The sequence below is a fragment of the Alligator mississippiensis genome, chromosome 15 (assembly GCF_030867095.1).
Source record: "Alligator mississippiensis isolate rAllMis1 chromosome 15, rAllMis1, whole genome shotgun sequence".
Taxonomy (NCBI): Eukaryota; Metazoa; Chordata; order Crocodylia; family Alligatoridae; genus Alligator; species Alligator mississippiensis.
This window is the reverse complement of record NC_081838.1, coordinates 18,974,154-18,995,701: the sequence shown is the minus strand read 5'-3', so window position 1 is coordinate 18,995,701 and position 21,548 is coordinate 18,974,154. Positions and strand designations below refer to the sequence as shown.

At 40.6% G+C, this 21,548-nt stretch overlaps 1 protein-coding gene across 2 annotated transcripts in view; it reads right to left on the bottom strand.

Moving 5' to 3' along the window:
* Window positions 1-3,778: 3,778 nt before the first annotated feature.
* The window catches only part of RPRD2 (regulation of nuclear pre-mRNA domain containing 2), a 33,090-nt gene continuing 15,320 nt past the window's right edge, over window positions 3,779-21,548 (bottom strand). The window contains exons 3-11 of one of the 2 annotated variants that reach the window (XM_006273292.4): window positions 20,115-20,215; window positions 18,621-18,698; window positions 17,282-17,334; window positions 15,802-15,928; window positions 13,555-13,730; window positions 12,485-12,770; window positions 11,901-12,170; window positions 11,053-11,256; window positions 3,779-10,210 (exon numbers count right to left, since the gene is read on the bottom strand). In XM_006273292.4, the coding sequence (XP_006273354.2) occupies window positions 7,476-10,210; window positions 11,053-11,256; window positions 11,901-12,170; window positions 12,485-12,770; window positions 13,555-13,730; window positions 15,802-15,928; window positions 17,282-17,334; window positions 18,621-18,698; window positions 20,115-20,215 (4,030 nt within the window). In that variant the 3' untranslated portion in view covers window positions 3,779-7,475. The remainder of the gene's footprint in view (window positions 10,211-11,052; window positions 11,257-11,900; window positions 12,171-12,484; window positions 12,771-13,554; window positions 13,731-15,801; window positions 15,929-17,281; window positions 17,335-18,620; window positions 18,699-20,114; window positions 20,216-21,548) is intronic. The other variant, XM_019477355.2, reaches the window with a different exon arrangement.

The following is a 21,548-nucleotide window of genomic DNA, read 5'->3' as shown; positions in this document are numbered from 1 at the left end:
GAACTGGCAGGCACTGCCACGCTAAATGAAAGGGCAACTGTAAGCATCTTCAGCCTTTTAAGTGAATTAAGGCAGCAAGCCCTTGTCAGGTTGCCAAGGCTGCTCGGTGTTGGACTGTCCCGATATAGGCTCAGCAGCATGTTTTCAGATTACCTCATTCACATACCACACTCCCCTTTCCCCACAAAAAAATAGCAATTGAAAAACTGGGTCATCTTGAACTGACTTCTAACAGTTTGGTTAAAAGGAAAATAAATCCCCCCCCCACCCCAACAAGGTGCATGACATATTTGGGGAGGTGTATGGTATATGAATAAATATGGTAAATGGCCTGGCATACAGTTGAAGCCACATCTATCTACTGTAGGGCTGCCACTGGGGGCAGCTGTGTTGGAACCAGGCCTTGCTTGTGATGTGTACAAAATGCATGGGGAGAAATGCACAGTAAAGTTGGGCTATGAAAAGTTTAAAGCCAATGGGTCTGGTCAGGATGGCAGGAAAACAGGAGAGAGGAGTCTTACAGACTAGGCCTCCATCACACCGTGTCTTCCACAGGGTCACAGCAGAAAGTCAAGATGCCAGCTGTAGTTTGGACTAATCCCAAATGCCTATTGCAGCTGGGCTGGGAAGGCCTTTCCTCTGGGCAATTCAAGGAGTATTCTCTCTGCAAAGGTTTAAAACCCTGGATTCTCTTTTATCCTAGAAAACGAGGGTGGGAAGGGAGCTTGGGAGGTCACATCTAGTCCAACCCCCTGCTCAAAACAGGACCAATTGCATCATCCCAGCCAAGGCTTTGTCTAGCTGGGTCTTAAAAAACCTCCAAGGATGCAAAATTTTTGTTAAAAATCTACCTCAAACACACTCAGGCTGTGGGTCTCCAGATCCTCTCTCCATTTGGCTTCACCCATGCCAAACCAGTGGAGAGATCAAGGGTTATAGGTCCCATGTGGACAGTAAAAGGGGACGTGTGCCGCTATCAGGGGAGCTTCTAAGGGCAGCGCCTGGCTGAAAATCCAGTCCATGGCATCCTCCCTGCAGCACTGGCACTTTGCAAGAGGCAGTTTTTATTGCTGCGTTGCAGTTGAGGCAGCTATAGGCAACAGGCGATTTCTCCCAGGTAATGCACCGGGGCCAGGCAGCTTGTGACTCTCTAACTCTTCCTCGCAGCCGATGAGCTGCAGCATTGGGCCATGGATGCAGGATGCATGGGCAGCGAACGCCATTGTCCAGATCCAAAAGCAGAGTTGGCAGGGGTGCTGTTTCAAGAACTCCACGTGGATATCCACTTGGGAGAGTAAAAAAAAGCATCGATACAAGTGTCACAGGAGTGCAAGCACTCTGAAGGATGCATGAAGAGCAGAGAGGGAAGGGGAAGGCAGGAAGAAGGGAATGCCTGAAGGGCAGGAGCTACTGCAAAAGCAAGGAGGGCCGGGAGGGAAACCAGGCACCACGCCAGAGGATGACTGCTCCAGCTAGTCTGGCATTGCTGTATGCAGTGACCTCTCTCAACAGACATGCAACAGGGCCTTAACAAGCCTTCTCCAGAAGAGGGGAAATGATAGCCAAGGCCAGCAGTTGAAAGGAGGGAGGCAGTGGCCATTTGAAACTGAGCAACTGCCCTGGAGTAGGTGGCTGCTACTGCTGAGCAAAGGCAATGCCACAGAACAAGGACTTCCTCCCCACTGGGAAGGAAGCAAGTCTGATACACCTGGTCCATGCCACCACCAGCATTATTGCACAACCCACTGACAGTGAGGATTTATGTTTAAGACACAAAAGAGGGATTAAGTTGTTGGAGTCTGTCTGCTACAGGTGTGCTATAAAGATCATGTAAAGGCTATAAATGGGCTTTATTATACCCAGGGGGATTTTGCTCAGGCTATGGAAAAAAAGCAAAATAAAGCTTTAAAGACTTGTGTTTCTTCATGAAAGACGGAGATAAATACAGTAGCCAGCTAAGTTTCAACAAGATCAGCTTATGTTAAGACTCATGGATACTGGGTGAGAAGGGGCTCTTGTCTTCTTTAGTCTATTGGCAAATGAGTTAGCACTGATTTGTGCCTTGGTTTCAAGGCAATGCAAAATGCTTCCTGACAGCATATTTTGATCTTTACCGGTAGCATGGAAATAGGTTGTGAAACAACAGCTTTAGCTTGATCCTGTGACTGTTTTTCAAGAAACAATTGTGAAGTGAGAATTCCTGGTTTGGCGTTATGCAAGAGGCAAGGATCATCACGGATGGGTATTGTTTATTGGACCAACTTCATAGCTGGGATAACGTCAGACAAGCTTACACATGCTAGGGATTCCTCACCAGACCTGATGAAGAATGCCTTCCTTACAGTAAGAAGCTTGTCCAGCTTGATCCCTACCATAGTTGGTCCAATAGAAGATACTGCCCACGTAAGTCCTTGCTCTGTGTGTAATTTCTGCACCAGCATTTCTCAACCTCCTTAAACAGAAGGCATCCTTGGATATTCCCAAGGTCCCCCTTGGAAAATGCCAGTTCTTCAGTTTTCACTCTTTTTTGCTTACAGAAAACGTTTTTCTGTTGCAAAGAACTTGGAAAGACCACATCTGTGAAGTCCGATTTGAAATCTATGGGTTTATCTTCGGAACCACGTTTGTAAACCAGACAGGGCACCCCACACCACCCTTGAAATAATCTCAAGGCATCCCACAGTAACCAGGTTGAGAAGCATTGTCTTGGACCACCCCGGCTACATCACTCCAATGCTACCAAAACATGGAAGATACGGAAATCCACTCCTTACAATGGTTTGGGATTATTCATGTTTTTAAAGCACCTGGAAACCCACATGCTAGGACATCCCACTGTTGCGCCAAGACTAGAAGCAAAGCATCCCACGTTATTTTAATTGTTCAACTTAAGTGAATTGCAGAACCAGCAAGAAGAGCAAAACCCAAATTATTTTCATTTTAATTATCTAAAGTAGCCCAGGAAAAGAAAATGGACTCAAAGCTTTTTAAAAACCAACAGGCACCTTTCAAGGTTGTGAAAGGAAATCTGATCCTTGCTTCTTGGGATTTTAATTTCCTAGTTGTAGCCAAACAGCCCATCAGTAGATATACAAACAGGTTCCCTCAAGAACACGTAGCCAGTTGTTACCACCCCCCCTTTTCTGGCCAATTGGGACAGAAAGGTAAGACAATCCTGAAAGTCATTATTACTCTAAGAAAATTATGACAGAGATGAATATATGCAGTATCCCCAGTAAACGGGTGCAATCTTGCTCCTTTAAGAGGAAACCACACAAAATATAGTACATTTTATTAGTAAGCAATACAGAAACATAGGGGGTAAAGGAAACTGTGTCTTAGAAGGCAAGTGCGAGTTGGAAAGACATTCCTTTTTCAGGTGTTACTATGTTAGTTAACCAGTAGCTTTTGACTTGTTGCCAAACACAGCTTACTTGTACAATTAAACAAGTTGAACATTTTTGGAAAAAAAACTGTTTTCAATTCCTTTCAGCCTTCTTTGAAATAGGTTCACACAGCTTGAGGTGCAACAGATCTGATTCTTTTTTTTTCTTTTGAGAAGGAAAAAAGGGTCAAAGCTACATTAACTCTAGATTGCTAATCCAGCAATGATGAAAATAAAGCCACTCTGTTGTCCTAAAATACAAGTGTTAAGGGGAAAAAAATCACTAGTCTTCTGTCTTCAACCCCGTACTTCGGTCTTTTTCACACACTGGGCAGTTGATGCCCCCTGTACGCTTAAAACAAAAGTTCCAGTTAAAAAAGAAATATCAAAACATTAGAACTAGTTATTTTATTAAATGTATTAATACACATTTCAAAATGATCTGCAGTTTTATTGTCACTTCCTCTAATGCAAGTTTCTTTTCTCCACACGGAACACTTGAGAATATCAATCCAACATTTCCAAGTTATCTTAACAGGCACAAAAAAGCAGTCAATATTTACAGCGGTTTTGAAACAACAGCACTGCAGCTTATGTGTGAATCATCCACTTCAGAATATGATAATTTATTCTGCAGGTTTCTTAAAAAAAAAAAAAATTAGCATTATTCACATTATCTAAACAGGTGTTTCAGACCTGAACAAAACTTTAGAATCTCTAAATGTGTTTAGATCACAGTCAGCCACAGTTGCAGAACGTCCCCTTTGATATGCCAACCATACCAGCGTGTCTGGAATTTCTCCAGAGTTCGGTACGTTTGCTACATGTCGGAGGGGACAGAAGTACTCTAAAATGGTACATATCATATATGTCTGATGAGAGAGCATTTGTATTACACTGGTCTTATATAAAAGAGGGTTCATTTCTAAGTGTCTGTAACTTCTAGTAAGTTAATTTTCTAGTGACTGCAAAGTTTTACCAGAGTAATACTTAAGCTCAACTGTGATTCTACAACAGCTAAGGTGAACATTGAAGGCTGTCTGCCATTTGACTATTTTCCTCTTTATGAAGTTATGTGCTTCATGAGACACGCTGTTTCATGCTTTATTTTTAAAAAATGTGTTTTTCTCTCTCTCTCAAGATGAAATACAAAAAGTTAAAGCATGTTTAGGGATCTGAAGTCACAGACACAGGGAAAAAATGCCTTCATGTCCAGGAACAAAGTTGTGTGGTTTTTACATATGTACACTTGTGTCTTCAGTTACTGTAGACGTTTCATTTAAAGTAACAGCACAGAGAATAAAATGAAAAAAAAACTCTAAACAGAAAAAAAACCCCTATGGAGATTTCACCATTAAAATATCCCCCCCACCCCCCTCTTTTTACAGTAAGGTTTCCTTCTTTTCTTTTTAAATCATCAGTCCATTTACTTTGAGTTGTCCTCAACCCAGCTTGGAAAGCACAAAAACCACTCTCCATACCAGAGGGCACTGTGAGAGTGGCACATAGGTGGTATGACATGCATCTGATTTTAATTCTTTTCTTTGAAATCCACCATTTTAAAAGCAAGAGCAGCAGAAATAATTATTCACATTCTTTTATTCTAGAGGGAAAACTTGTTTGAGATAATATTGGTTTCATTCTTGCATTAGAACCTCCTGAGTCCTCTCACCCTCTCCATTCCCCCTCCAACAAAGCGTCCTGGAGTCGCAAATACTCTGAAACAGTCCCTTTGAGCCAAGACAGTAAAGCAACAGGATTGTGTAGTCTGATATCTGAGGCAAATGGGATGCCAGGCTGGGACTGATTGAAAGCCTTGTTTAAAATGTCTCAGTAAGAGCAAAGAAGCAGGGCTGAGTTATGCACCATTTCCAACAGACCTAAGAAGTCAGTGAAATATTTTTGGTTTTCTTGCTAAAGATTTGTCTCTAACATTAGACATTAAAAACAGCCATGTGGCAGAAATCCTGCCTTTTAAATGTATGGCTGGGAATGAAAGCTGGCTTAGGCATTCTTTCATCTTGCACTGATTTTTGGATGAACAACTCTATTCTTACGAATGAGAAATAGGATCGTATGTTCCGAGTGAGGATATCGGAAACTCAGCTATAAATATCTTACTTCATGTCACTGGATAAATACACACTCCAGGACTTTCCAGAGTTTTTTTTTTTTTTTTTTAAATGCATCCAACAGATTCATTTTTTTTAACTTTACAAATATTTTCTTTAAATTTACTTGAGCTTCCTTCAGCACTGATGGGTCTTTGCCACTGAATAACCCTATGAAAGCATCACTGAAAGGAGCTCAAAGGTAATGAATAAAAGGAACTGGTACAGTTAAATGCACCACGAAGCCATCAAATCCAATCTATGCATAAATTCTACACGCACTTACATTTTTCAGAGTCTAATCAGTTGGCAAAACAGTCTATAGAACTAGACCCACCGTTCTGTAAGACTGCCTACGCACACTTCCCTTCGAGGAAACAGCAACAGCGCTGTCTGCTGGAGACTGCAAAATTAAACAATGCCATTTTTGTCTTAAGATGAGAAAACTGTGAGAAGAGGGGTGTTTTTACACATTGGCACTAGAACAGCATTATATCAGGGTAGTTCAGTCACAGGTAGTTCAATCACACAGCCTTGCAACCTTCAATTCACTGACTAGTGTATACAGATCTAATCGAACACTGGAATATATTAAATAAAACACAGCCCAAGCACACACAATATAAAATAAATGGTCTGCCCATTTTCTTATGTTGTAGCTCTTTTATATAGATATTTTTACCCCAAACTCTTATCAAGACACAAATATGATGCATTCTACTCGCTTAAAAAAAAAAAATCAAGTAAAAGAATTCCAATTTCATACAAAAAAACCTCAAATGCAGAAGTGAGAGTTTATGAAAGCACAGAGGGAAGGAGATTTAGTATGGTTTCCATTTTGCCACACGCAGGCCCTCTCACACCTTGCTAGGTACTTTGGACAATGCGCAAGAAAAGACGTGATTAAAAAGTGAAGTGGATAATAGAAGTCAACACTGTTCCCAGGAAAACAGGTCAATACAGCTTACCAGGCTGGGCTCTATGGCATGAGGACAAGAAAAAAAAAAGACAGCCGATGCAACCTGCACACGTGTGCAGACACATTTTGAACAAACAGTCTACGTATGAAAGGTGTATGCATATATCTAGGCTTTACCATCAACTCCCCCCTCCCCCCAACACCCTTTATCTGCTTGTTGTAACTGCATTATGCTGTTCCTATGAAGCAGACACTGGAGTATTAGTATTCTGAAGCTGGAAGCTACGATGGAGATAGTGGTCCAGACTGTTTTCTGAAAACCAGTGAAGGAGGAAGTACTTTACAACCCCGACCATGAAAAAAGCTGGTCAGTGGCAACCAGGAAAAGCAGACTTTTCTCCTGTTGTATTTGAAGACAGGCAGAAACGCAAACAAAAGGGCTGAAAAACTGTACGTGTTAGTCGCCTACCCTCCCCATTCCTGTTGGCGGTCTGGAAATGGATCAGCAGCAAGAACATGCCCAAGACTTCGTCAGAAGGGACTGACTGAGCAGATGTCAACAAAGAAACTGACTGGTTTATCTAAAAAGGCATAGGAAGGGTTAATATTTCTACCACCAGGGAGACTGCTTGGACCCTTGATTCTTCCTTGATCAGAATACCTTTCCCCACCTCCCTTTTTTTGACAGGCCTTCAGAGGACTCGTGAAGTGAAACAACTTGGTAACCAGCTAAAATAACATCCCAACATCGCACATTTCATCACGTTTTACTACTACTGGAAGTTTTATTTCAATGGCAATACTCTGCGGAATTTTTTTTTTCTTTTTTGTTAAAACATTTTTCTATACTTATGCCAACTGGATGGCTTAAAAAATAAACAACCAAAGATACAGAACATTTAATTTAGAAAAATGTTACGGGGCTCGCTAAGGAGGGGGAGGAAAAAACCCAAAAAACAAACAACAAAAAGAAAAAAACAAACCCACAAAAGTGAAAGGGCTACTTCCACTGCTCTCTAGAACGTCCAAAATGCCTTTGCTTAGAGACACGTGTCTTTTTTCAGTACCTGGGAGGAAAGAACGGGCGTTTTGGTGCAAAGAATGGAGAGCCCCTTCCAAAAGGTGGCCGAGGCCTCTTTAAGCTGTGAAATGGGTCTCTGTTAATGAAAGGTTCCCTAGGCCTAAGGTCTGGTCGCGGATTCCTAGCTATTATGCCGCTTCGGTTTACGTTGTCTCTGTGAGCTGGGCCGATGGGAGCAATGCTACGGGGTGCCCCGAGCTGCTCTCTCGAGATGGAGGTTAGGCCTACGCTTTCTCGAACCCGACCAAGAGATGGACCGCTGTGGTCTCGCTGAGATGAGGCCACGTGGTCCCTTGGTCCTGAATGCACATTAAAATGCTCTTTCATCGTCCCCTGATGAATAGTACCGTGATCCTTGGGAAAGGTGACGCCACCGTGTTCCACGGGGAGGGTGGGGGCAGGGAATGGGACACTGCTGTGTTCCCCTGACGGTGGTGGAGTGGCGAATGGGACGCCAGTGTGTTCCACGGGAACAGTGGGGGCAGGAGGAGGAGTGGGAAATGGAACCCCACTATGTTCCACAGAAGAAGGAGGGGGGACCCCATGAGGCAAGGGAAGTGGAGAGGAGGTTTCTTTTGAGAAAGGATTAGTGTGATCCACTGATGGCATGTGGGAAGGAACCGAGTGATCCCTAGGAAAAAGGCTTCCATGATCCTTGGGAGGAGCAGACGGGGGCCCAGCGGGCGGGCCGACTTGTTCCCTCGGAAAAGGAGTCCCATGCTCGATGGGGGGCGGCGCAATAGGAGGCGGGAGATGATGCTCAAAAGTGGTGCTGAAGTTATTGGTTCTGAAATTGTTGACGCTCTCCTGGAACTGCGGCACGTGGTCTTTGTATGATGTTTGAAAGCTGGAGATCCCACTGCCTGTGCCCATGCTGGGCAGCTCGGTAGCACTTGAAGGCCCGTTATCAAAAGCGCTACCTGTATTGCTCAGCTCAAACCAGCCTACTCTACTGGCCTCTCGTCCATGTCCTCTATTTCCTTTCCCAAGAACTCTTATAGATTCTACCGTCTGAATTGGCTCTCCTGACATCCCCCTATTGGACGCATTATGGTAACCCAGGGTTTCAATGGGGGCTCCTTTTTCTTCAGTGCTATCAGGCAAATCTAAGCAAGATGATGACACCCTAGTTTCTATACGGTAATGCTCTTCCTGCTGTTGCTGCTCTCCTGTAGAGATCCCAGTCTGCCCGAGACTGGACAAGCTAACTCCTTCATTTGAGCTACCTTTAGGGACCTGGCTAAAATGTTTTTCCTCCGAGGGCTTGCGGGATGCATTTTTAAGCATGTTCTTGAACTCAATGGTTGAAGTAGCAGAAATGGAAGAACCTAAAGATTTCTCCACACTTGACGTGGGGGGTCTACTGCCAGGGTTTGAGAGAGTGTTTTGGGAAGAAAAAAGTGATCGGTGGGGAATTGAGTGAGAAGAGTCTGGATACTGTTTCTGTGACAAGCCAGAATGTACCACAGATTTTGACAAGTTATTATGATTGGAGTCTGGAGCAAAGAACACATCATTCTTACTAGGTGAAGGGGAGCCATCGGATGTGGAGTCATTTCCCCTCAGGCCGTAACCTCCATACATTCCCGGAGAAGATGACAGTGGGTCACAGCTCTCACCCTGATCAAGAATAGACCTCATGGACTGAGGAAAAGAGGACTTTACGCTAAAGTCTTGGGCTCTTTGACTGTAACTAGACAGAACTGGCTGGTATTCTGATGCCTCAGAAAGCTTACTGGACTTCAAAATAGATTTTGCAGGCTTCTTCTCGAGGTTCAACATGGCAGACGGTGGTGGACCAGAATAATCAAAGTCACGATAATCTTCATCCTCCTGAAAAGATGTGTCTGGATAAAACTTCTCCTGAGAGGAGTCCATTAAAGAAGAAGGTATTTCCATACTATCTGAGGACTGTTTATACATGCTGGCTGGAGAGTCCCTGCCTAGAGTATAAGACCTATAGGCAGGCACTGAATTAGAGAGTTCCTGGGAGTAGCCATCATCTCTGCTCTGAGGTGACCTGGTGCTACTGGGAGTAGAAGACCCAGGACTTATGATCTTGGATAATAAAGACATGGTATCAACATTGCTTGATGTTGGCTTGTCCATCATCTCGTCTTGGGTAGGTGTTCCACTTCGCTCGTCACGGACCGGTGTCCCATCCACATTATCCATAGAGGTGCTGGTAGGACCACGCTGAAAGTCAGATGAATGGCTTTCTGATGTGATGTTGGACCCTAAACTGCTTAGAATTGGAATATTCAAATTTAGACCACTGAAGCCAGGGTTTCCCTTTAGGAAATTGTGTATCTTCATTTCCAGGCTTGGAGAAGGTGGTTCTGACTCCAGCTTTGTCTTTGAAATCTCAGAGGACTGACTCATTGAAGTTTCTGTAGGTAAAAGGGAAGGACTGGTAGAATGGGAACTGGCAAATCCTAAGGAATTTGCTGGTGGCTTAAAACTAGAACTTGGAAGCCCAGGGGTATGTCCAATAGGAGCCTTATTGACAGAAGTAGAGGAAACCTCAGCAGTAGAAGAATTTGGAGAATAACCAAAAGTTTTGGACATATAAGACTGGGTATTGGAAGGAATATTCCTCCCCTTGACACAAGGGACAGTCGTGTTGGCTGGTGATGCTGAAGTGCTGCTCTGAGATGCAGTTTCACTTGACTGAGCTGTATTTCCAGCAACACTTTGAAGTAAAGATGATAAACCTGGAGGAACAAATGTTTTAATTAGATGTTTTAAGAGAGGATAAAATTTGCAACCATTTCAACCAAAAAACTATACTAAACATTCACTATTATTCATTTTCTAGATAGCCATGGATCTGTGACAACTAAGCCAGTTTGTGTTTCAGCCAGCAACATAGTTAAATTTTGCCATCTCTATATAGTAATACTAATATTACTGTGCAACTTTTACAGCGGATCTTAAATTATTTTACAAATTAAATTACAATATCCATCTGAAGTAGATAATATTTTCATTTTACAGCTGATTAAATACAGGCATTAAGAGTTATATTGTTACTGAGCAAGAGGACTCAAACAAGTTACTAGAGGCAGAAACAGAAAAACTTATGAAAATCTTCTGCTCAAAACACCATGGCAGACCTAACTTTCAGTCCTCGGTTGTGATAGATTTCCTTCCATGCAACATCAAGGTTTTAGCTAATTATTTATCCTGTAAATATTTGCTAACTTAAAAGCTGTCAGGAAGTTCAACAACTCAATATATTAGTTTATTTGCTTACTGAGTAGCAATGCCAAGATAAAATAATGAAATAAAGCAAACGATCTTCCAATGCCATTAGATTATAATGCCTTTTTTTTTTTTAAAAACACAAAACCTACAGGAAAGTACTTCAGAAACAGGTTACAAAAACTCACTTGCCAAAAAGTCTGCATTTGGAAAATAATGTATTTCAAGCTAATTTCCATCCCTTACCATCTTAGTTTCAGGGTGCACAATAGAACATTTTATTATGGATGTTATCAGAAAAAGAAAGGCTAAACATTTACTTCAAATCCACTCTTTGTGCACAATATTGTACCTTGCAATGCTGGTGCAGTTTGGGTCTGGGTTTTGGAGAGAGCTGACAAAATGCTTTCAGGAGTTATTTCAACTTTGGAGAGGATGTTTGCTAATGGATTTGGAGGAGCAGATGGAGTCCCCACAACAGATGTCTTCAGGCCACTGGTAAGAGTTGTTGGGCTTGTTGGGGTTCCTGGGGAAGGTCTTGATGCGGGGCTGACCCCTGGGGTGGAAATAGTAACTGTTCAGTAACACAAAAATGCTATTTTCCAAGGCGGATGAAAACCATTAATATCCTGTTTTGTGAACGAGGGATTTTCTTTTTTTAAAGAGGAAAACATTCAACTCTTACTACCACCCATAGACTTGCAATGAGGTACTAATGTCAACAAGCTCTGCATTTAAAAAACCCCCTGTCATGCAGACCTGCGTTAGCCCATTAATAGTGCTAGCTGCTGTAGGAGTTGTGTATGCAGCCAGTACCATCTACCTTTACTGCCAGAGATGACAGCAACAGTAGAAAGACACTGCCAAAGAATCCTAGCACAAATGCCCTCAGAGATCACTACAGAGCCATATGCCTCACTCACAAAATTATAAACAAGTAGGGCTGGAAAAGACTTTACAGTGAGTAATCTAGTCCAACCGCTCTGCTCATCCTACTTCAAAGTACAGGGGAGCCTTCATATCATTTAAAAGGAAGCATATTTAACACTGACATTAGGCAGGTGTTTAATTTCTAGCATCACATTACTCTACCCTGAAGTAAATCACACTTCAGTATCTTTACTCTCAGAGGATGGCGTCCAAGACCAAATTCCTTTACTGGTGGTTGGAGGTTCACGTTTCATCCCATCAGTCACTCACCTGTATTTTTCATAACGGATGTTAAACTGCTGAGAATGGAGCTGATCTTTGCCAGATCGACATTGGCAAGGTTTGGCAACGCAAGTGCTGGTGACGGGGGAGTGGTGTTCACTGCCTTCGGAGTGGGAGGAGTTGGTGGAGTCTGAGCAGGTGTTGTCACGGTCACAGTGCTTGCCACTACAGTGGTAGTGGATGGTGTCACTTTTGGGACACTTTCAGTCTTGGCAGGTGTTGGAGGAGGAACAACTTGTTTTTCCTTCCTCTCCTCCACTAATTTCAATGCAAACAGAAAGGAAATGAGAAACATTCAAAACACCCCCACAGGATTCTTTAATTTAAGAGCTGCACCCTTTTCAAGATAGCCCAGGTTTAAAACAAACTAATATAAAGTTGAGCATCAATGGAGAAGCAATGACATGTGCCCTCTTTATTAATCTATTACATTATGTACGAGTTGAGACTTTCCTATTTATGGTAAAGGACTGACACAGAAGATGGAAATCTGAAATGAAGTATTCCCAGGGCAGAGAACTTTTTTCCACGAAACTATTCCCCTCTTTTGTTGTTCCTCCCACAGAACGTACCAATAATTTTTGACGTGTCGTCTTCCACATCGGACAGTTCCATGTCCTCCACATCCCGATTATCTGTCACAGGTTCTGGAGATCCAGCCTTGCGGCTTCCTATTGCTGGAGACCGAGAGTCATCCTCCTCTCCCATTCCCTGGAAAGGGGACTCAGACCCTGTTGGAGATGGGGCATCCATACTTGGAGAAGGGACAGGAGACTCTTCAGGATCAGGAAGAGTTGCTTTCAATTGATCTAGTTTTTTCTTTAGATTGCTCACTCTGTTGGCAAACGTTTTATAAGCCTAATAAAGAAAGAATATTTTAGCATTGTTTTTATGGAAACAGGATACACTTGAGAATCAGTTCTACAATGTTAAAGGCAGCATATTCATTTAGAAAGACACTTGCAATATCCAATCCTTTCTGTCTATACATTGAAATGAATCTTTTGAATACAGCTCAGAGAGCAAAGGCTCAATAAGAGAAATTAATGTGATCATGTTTTCTAGCCATTTAACATACTTTAACTGGAAGAACAGCTTTAAGCCCAAAGCTATCATTTGTTACAATATTTCTAGAAATTAAACAACTTCAGTATCTAGAAGTCCATGGCAGATTTAAATAACCAAAGGTGCTCAGCTTTTAAAATTACTTTTACACTTAATCCAACATTTTTTTCCACTTGTAAAATGCAGAGAATTTCAGGACACACAAGAAAAAGGCAGGGGGCCCTCAGAATATAACCCATCAATTTTGGCAGCATTGAATTATCTTAAGACAATCTCTCAGACGTTGTCCTTTTCAACCGTTTGTATTATGATCAAATATAATTTCTACTTCATTCCCTGGTATACCGAAATGTTAAAAACTTTTTTCTAGGAAGCACTCAGTGCACCAAAATAAACCTAAATTGTTCTGAATGGTTCAGGTAGCATTTCTGAAATTCTGACTGAATGTTTAACTCTGAAGATGGGCTCAGTTTAAATGACTTCCATAAACCACAACTGTATCACTCGTAGCTTAACTACACTGCATTAGTTATTAGTACCACAAGACAACTGCTTTCGGTGAAAAGTTTGTACTTACATTTGCAACCACTTTGACTTCCTTATACTGCGCTTCATAAAATATACCAGCATTCTCAAGTGCTTCAGTTAGCGAAGGACCATTTTTCACTTGTTTATCCAAACCATTTACAAATTCTTCAAGCTTTGAACTTGCTTCTTCAAATTCCTTAGAGAACTTTTTTCCTCCTGTTTTGTCTAAAAGGAAATATTAAAAACAAATATTTTATCTTTTTAAAGATAAAACACGGAAGCCATCAAAGATGTATAATGCTCTGAATTCTGCTGAGAATCTCAATGTCAGACGGGAGCAAAATCTACTATGCGTTACCACATAGGTGCAAATATGTGCCATCTTGAACAGAATTAATTATCCCCTCTGTGTGAAAAGCTCTACTTCTTTCAAGGGAGTAAGAGCAACATCAGTAAATAAAGTCATTACAAAGACAAACCAATGCAGACTCTTGTTTTCAAATCAATTAGTAGTTCATTTCTAAAATGCTTTTTAATTAACAAATAACACCAAGTTCTGTGCATTTGGGCACCTGCACTGGTCACATAAAATGTTACTGTTCCAATTGCCAGGAGCAAAAAAAAAAAAGCTTCTCCTTTTTCTTCATTACCATTTGGTAAAAGCCTGTTTAATCGCTGCCACATTTTAAAGACAATGGTTAAAGGCTGTAGTCACAGGACACCAGGCGCATTTAAAACAATTTTCAGTTTTACACCAACATTTCTAACTCATTTGGGTAACAAAATGACATGCATTTATTAACACACTGCATTTTTTACTATCAAGATTGTGTTTAGCTTCTTGTACCTATAGCTCCTTAGATTCATTAAACAACTAAAGAGCTAGTGATTAAATATTCAGGTTACTGAATATGTTTAGAAACCCATACTCACACACGCATCTGTCCTTGAAATAGAATAAAACCCAAATCCTGGTCATTTGTGCTTTGTGGTTTGTATTTAAATCCCAGGGGACCCCTACCTGAAATGTTAGGTGCTAATCAGGATCTGATTCTTATCTCTATAAAGGCTCAGTGCTAAACAGACTATGAAAGAGCTCTGTGCCCCTCTAGCGGCCAAACCACAAAGAACAAGAGCTACAGACAGGTTGTTAGCTTAGAGAAGTGGTCCTCAACCTTGTTAGACTCCAAGCACCACTTCAGAAATGCCAACTCTTAGCTGTCACTCATTTGACTACAGAAACTAGTTGTTTTTTTTAGTACAAATACTACAGTTTTTTGACTACAGATATTAGAGAGATTCTTCTGTTGCAAAGAACTCAAAGACCACAAAAGTCAGAATGCTTTTGATGCTACAGATTCCTATTTGCACTCTCTGGATTTATCTTATGAACCATGTTTGCACACCTAGCAGTGCTAATACTGTGTAGCACCCTTGGAAGGCTCTCCAGGCACCCCCCTGGGTGTTGTGATACTCTGGTTGAGAATTACTGGCTTAGGCAATGGAAATAGATTCCTGGTATCAGACATCACATTCCAGCCTCGCAGCTGAAGCTGTTACAAAAATGTTACTGACAAGAAACCTGAAGTTCAATGCTTCAGACATGAAGGTCACTGTAAACCTTTTTAACTTATTTGGAAAACACAGACAAAGGCAATTCTGGAAGCCCTATTTACTTTCATTTACAAGAACAACCAGAGAAAGACTGGAAGAATGACTGTGTGTGAAACCAAGAAAGGTGATTATTTACATTCAAAGGCAGCTGACATAATACAACTGAGATATGATGGACATTTCTGGCTTCTGTGGCACGTGAAAGGAACATGCACAAACACTGCATGAGATGGTTTGGATAGGGATGATCTTGCTTCAAGCAGGAGGTTGAAGTAGGTGCAACCACTTGAGGTTCCCTTCCAGTGATTTTTTTGAATCGCTAAATCTCTATGATTTAGCAATTCAAAAAAAGAGAGGAGTATCAATGCTCCAGTCTCTGATACACTTGAGCATCAGCACACAATACTGTTTTACCATTTTATTTTTTATTAAAAAGGGTCAAAAAAATTTTCAGAGGTTTTAACTGTGCTTTCATGGAATTTAGCGTTCTTATTTTAGATGGAAAACATAGGATCTGTTGGAACAGGAAATGACTAAAGGAATGGAAGTATATGTACTAAATATAAATGAGAGAGAGAGAGAGAGAGAGAGAGAGACTGATTTAGTACATATATTTTATATATATTACCATATATATTTGGTTTCCTGTGATTACAACAACTAGAACAAACATTACCTGTACCTTTTAAACATTTCAGTGTTTCAGTGCTGCAAACATCCACTCTCATGGTGGAAAGCTGCTTCTCTTTCAATTCTATCTGGTCTTCTGAGCGCTTATATAACAGCAACTCATCAATGAGGGACTGTGGCTGAAAAACCAAGAACAGCATCCTCATCACATTCCACAGAAGAGAATCCCTAACTTTGCAAAGTTAACATTACAGACCCATAAGCAACAGAAATAAATACATACCTGAAAAACCGATCTGCATTTCAAGAGACCCGACCCCCCCCCCAACACACACAAGTGCCACAGTAAATTCAGAGATGTATGGTTTAAATCCACAGCATATTAAAGCAAAATGAGCAAGGTGATTAGAAACCCAGGTCTGATGTCTATCAAAAAGTTTTACTGGCCTAGCTGCAGCAGTTAAAAGCTGATTTACCTTTTTTCCCCTCCACATCTTTAACCAAGACTGCTAAGATGGCAAAAAGGCATTTCACTGGTATTGCTCATTCCATTCAAGACAGTGGTTTAGGCTACCTCTTTGTTAAGACAGTTTTGGTAGCAAAGCTCTGTACTGACAAACTCTAAAGTGTAGACATGACTCCTGGTAGTGTCTGTGTTTACGGTGCATCAAAACAATTCTGCATCGTATAAAATGGCTACAAAAGCTCTTCATTTCATTCTTAAGCAAGAAGTGAAACGTCTCCCTTCTAATAACTTAAAAAGGAAGGGAAGATGCATCATGTCTCTTTCAATATACAACATTTTTTACAACAAAATATTTTTCTAACTATAGCTCACATTGTAAATTTTGCATTAAAAATTAGAAGTGCCATAAGAGCACCACAGCGACTATAACTTTGTAAATGTGTCTCTATTTGACTCTTTGTCCCTCCTAAAACAGGGGCTGTTTGGATATGCATTGAATTCAAAGTCATTTTGCATCTGAAGGACTGTATGTCAGAAATTTTTAAGGGGAAGGTTTAAAACTAACAAGAGGAAGTACTTTAACTCACTGCCACAGGAGGTTGGAAATGGCAGCTATTTAACAGATCAGTCAGGGATGTAGCCTTTGACATACGTATGTTGATGCCAGGATGGACAGGACAGGGGATGGATTACTCTAGACGTGCTCTGTACAGTTACTCTCTCTCTAAATCATCTACTATTTGCCATTGCTGGAGACAAGCTACTAAGCTAGATGGACCACTGGTCTATCCCAATATGGCACTGCTTATGCTCTTATGTTTTCTGACTACCTCCATAACTAGTGGGTTAAAACTTTTCAAACTCCATCAGTGTACACATGATGAAAGCCTTTTCCACAGCCCCACTGGGGTTGTAGTTGAGGTGCACAATGGCCAAACAACTCAACACTGCATGTTCCAGCTTCCAAACAAGCACTAGAGATTTTTGGATGACAAACCAGCCTTCACAATAACAACAGTCCAAGAACAGGGTTATGGCAACAGAAACAGACATTTGTAAAACTTACTCTGAATTCTGCAACAATCTTAGACTTCAGGGCAGCCTTTGGATTTGTGGCCGCTGTTGGAATAAAAGCGCATAAAAAAATTAAGACACTGGTTAAAGACTAACAGCAACAAAAATATTCTCAAGACATACAGGTTGCTGTTCCATTATACTTCTCCCTTCACACAGTGTTCCTTCTGCCTTTCAGTCAACTAGGACTGACATGTTGGGAAGCACAGAAGTAGGATTTAAAAGCCAGCAAATGAGCACATGTGCATGTACTATTAAAAAATTACTGTGCAATCCTTTTCCAGCTTTATTTCTGTATAGACAATTCCTTGCAAAGGTTGATCCTCTAAACTGTACTGAGCAGTAGTTTAACTCTTTAAAAGAAGAGTAATCCTATTACCTGAACTCCAGACACAGAGCTGATATGCTCAGCTCAGTACTTCCTTGTGATGATGGATCACTTTTGCGGCTCGTTTATGTGGACTAACTGTTCTCCCTCCTTAAAGATTCCCTTACACTTCTCTTCTAAACACCTCATTATTGACTGAGAAAAAAATATGGAATCACAGTTCATGATATACTAAAACCATAAAAAAAAAAATACAGTAAGATGATCACGTAAGAAATGTTAACTCCCTCATCCAAGCTGACTTCCATATCATTCTGTTAGGGAACTTTTTTTCCATATATATCTTGTGACAATCTTTTTTTTCCTGGTAATACAGGTTTCCAAAAGCCCTGGCCTTTCTTTTTATTCTTCTAGACTTAGAACTTGAACATAGTGGTGTGCACCATAACTATCATATTGCTTTATGGCCAACTCAAGACTTTCCTTTAGTATGCTTTTTGCAAGGTTAAAAACAGATACACTGTAAATGTAGTTCCAGCTACGAAACTGTATTCCTGACAGTGTACAGTTGATGGTTCATTATTTGAACTGCCCAACTGTTAGGATTCCATGCATCCTATCATCTAGTTTGCTGTTGAAGATGTACTCCTGAACTTGAAGGTACAATCCACCACGTTTTACTGTTGCCAATGCACATAGTTATGTCTGTCTTCTCTTCATCTTGGAATATTTTAATGCCAGTTTCCAAGAAGTTCCATCAGATCTCTTTGCTACTGTTCATAACATTTGCTCTCTTAAAGCTTTTATTGCCATTTCCTTCCTTTAAAAAAGTGGTTCTCTAGCAGCAACTCCTTGGTACTTTACACAATGGTCTGTAAGGAACTTCACAAGTGTGGAAGACACATGCTTGCTCATACTTTAAGTCCAGTTTGTGCTAGACTTTCTTCTGTTCCTGAAGAAGGCATTTTTATATTAGTTCAGATAGTTGACATTGTTTCCTTACTTTGAGATTTCTTCCATGGCTTATTCGGTTGTTTGTTCAGAGTTTCTTTCAGCTGCTTCTGACTTTTGAAAGTGGTACCTGGAAAACATTTCATTTTTTGCAGTCTGCAGTATGGGATTCCTTTAAGAGGCTCTGGTTTTGGTGCCATATGTTTGTATGGTAAAAGATTAACATAAATGTTATTTTAAAATACCTGGACCAGTTCTCTCAGATGAGCTGCTGGATGCCCAAGAGAAGCTATGTTTACTCAGGAATACAGCAACTTTCATGATGGTCATTTTATTTTTAAATCAATTGTCTGTTCGCCTCTAAAAGAACACGATTCAACAGTGACAGGGCTTACAATAATTTGTTCCCTAAACTCTCAGACAATTTGATCACCTGTGACTGGCCAAAGTAACAGGAAAACACAACACATTACTTCAAGGTAAACAGTAAATTGCATTTTAGCTTAAAATGGGTATTTATACTTGCTCAGATTCTAAATTAAAGAGACTTGCATCAACCAAAGTGTTGCAAGACAGTTAAATATTTACTCTATCAAATTTAGATACGAGACGAATATTAAAAAAAAAACAACTCTCTAACAAAATGCCATAAGATCCCAACTTACCAGATCACCCACTCCCTTCACTTTTTCAGTTTGTAACAATTAACTGAAGTTTGGAGTTTTGCATTCTCCTTAAACACAATTCTCCCCTAAACACAAATTTCAAGCAGCTTTTCTGACGCCAGGTTAGCCATTAATGATGTGACCGGGAAAATGGTAACCAATTAATCTTTCCCAATCAAAACAACAAGCACTAAAATATTAGGTTTTAATGTAAGGTGCATGCTTTCAGGTAATGTTTTGGATCTCAGGGTTTTTTTGTTGTTGGTATTTTTAAGTATCTGAGGGCCACTAAACTATTTTATACTATAGGTGGTGTTTCCATATTTTTTTCTAATATGGTTGCTGTTTTACCACTAACATACAACTACGATCCATTACATTAAAACTGGAAAGAGGGTTTTTCCATCTCCCTTCTCTGCCCTTCCTGGATGGAATCTTTATACCTGCCCCCTCAGACTGAATTTGGATGCCCCCAAGCCCCAGCAACAGGGATAGTCAAACACACAAGTTTCATGCAGTTTGCACCTAGGCTCGATACAGGCAAGGCACTTGGAACTCATAGGCTGAACAGTTGCCTTAAATTGAACACAAATTTGCTCTCAGCTGGCATAACGCTATTGATGCAAATAAAGGATTTTGAATTGCCTACTTTAGATGCAAGAATCAGGCGGTAAATTACAGCAACACTCATTCATACTAGCTTTGGCTTTTTTTTTCTTTTTTATTCCTGGAAACCCAGAAAGAGCAATTAGTACATTTAACACAACTTTAATTAATGTATTTTATTCTAGTGACTTCAGACGGTTCTATTTATAGTTACAACAAGCTTGCATACTAAGTTAAGTTCACATGTTAAGAAAAACAAAGGCCAAATAACTTACTTAAAGCTTCTTTTAGAGCCAAAATGGTTTCCTCAGGGTACACATTTCGGTCTTCCCAGATTTTAAAGATTCTTTCTATAGATTTAGAGACTGATGGATCCCTGCGCAAATGACATAAAAATATTGTTTGTGTTTTCACAGTACAAAGTGGAAGCATCTCCCATGCATTCAAAAGCAGCTTGTTTAACAATCCAGTCAAATAAAGGCTCAGAACATCTTGTAAAGCACTGTAAGAAAATCCTACTGTGCAACTTGAAGCAAACAAAGAGGCATCCTACAAAAAACCCTTGCTATTAGAAAAGATTTGGGGAGCTTAAAATGTTCCTCAAACTCTACCCATACCCATTCTCAAAATGTTAAGGCATCTTGTAAGATTTAAACTCTCAAGGTCTACCCTCATGGGCAGGCAAGCGCTCCTGTTACTTCAATAAAGCCCCACGTGACTGTCAGAGGGCAGAACATGATATTCAATCCAGACTTTAAAAAAAAAGTCAACTCTCTTAGGGTGTGTAGAAAGCTTTCCCAGATGAAGGCTACCAATTTTTTCACAACTGAAGCACCCCATTTTTAATTAAATTGTGCATGTCTGTGGTTGTGGAGCAAACATTTCTAATGCTTTTGCTGCTGTTTAGAGTGAAATTACTAAGACCCATCAGTTTTGCAGTTGTTCTCCAAAACTCTGGGGAGGGCAGTGAATTTGTGGTTGAATTTCTTTCTTCCACTGTTTAGGGAAGATGCACATTGGGGAGGTAGTTCCAAAATACAGGAGTTGGTGAAGAGGATTAAATTAAAAGATTTCTCTCCCCTCCAACAACCAGAGGGCTTGAAAGGGTGGGCTTCAGATTTTAGACTCCTATCATCTGAAAGTCTCATAAGATGCACTGAAGCATCATCCTCTTTTCTAGAAACTTTGCAACTGGCCTGATTTTTCATGTGATGAAATGGAGTCCTTTATTTTTAATTTAGTATAAAGTCTGGTTCCTGTTCTCAGTAAAATGTGCAAGGAGATATGGTTGGATGTGCGAGATCAATGAGATATATTAGAAGGGGAATAGCAAGAGACCTCTCGAAAAGAAACAGGTTAAGAAAAGTTGTAAGGAAAGAGGTAAAGAAAATAGGGTATATAAGCGTGTATGTGTTAGGAAAGAATGAAATAAAACAAACAAAAACAGGAAAAGCAATAAATTAAATTTTTAGAAGTGTATTAAGCAGATTAGTATGTTATAATGAAATACAATTATTATATTCCTTCAATGCCCACATACAGGGGTGCTGGACCCAACGATCTTGTGAGGTCCTCTCCAGCCCCTAACATCCATGAAGCTATGAAATGGCAGTAAGAACGGCTTGGACAGAGATATCTTTTACGCAACTAGCCATGCTAGTACACAGGATCTTCAAGCCCTGCCATAAAACTGGTAAAAAAAAGTCCTC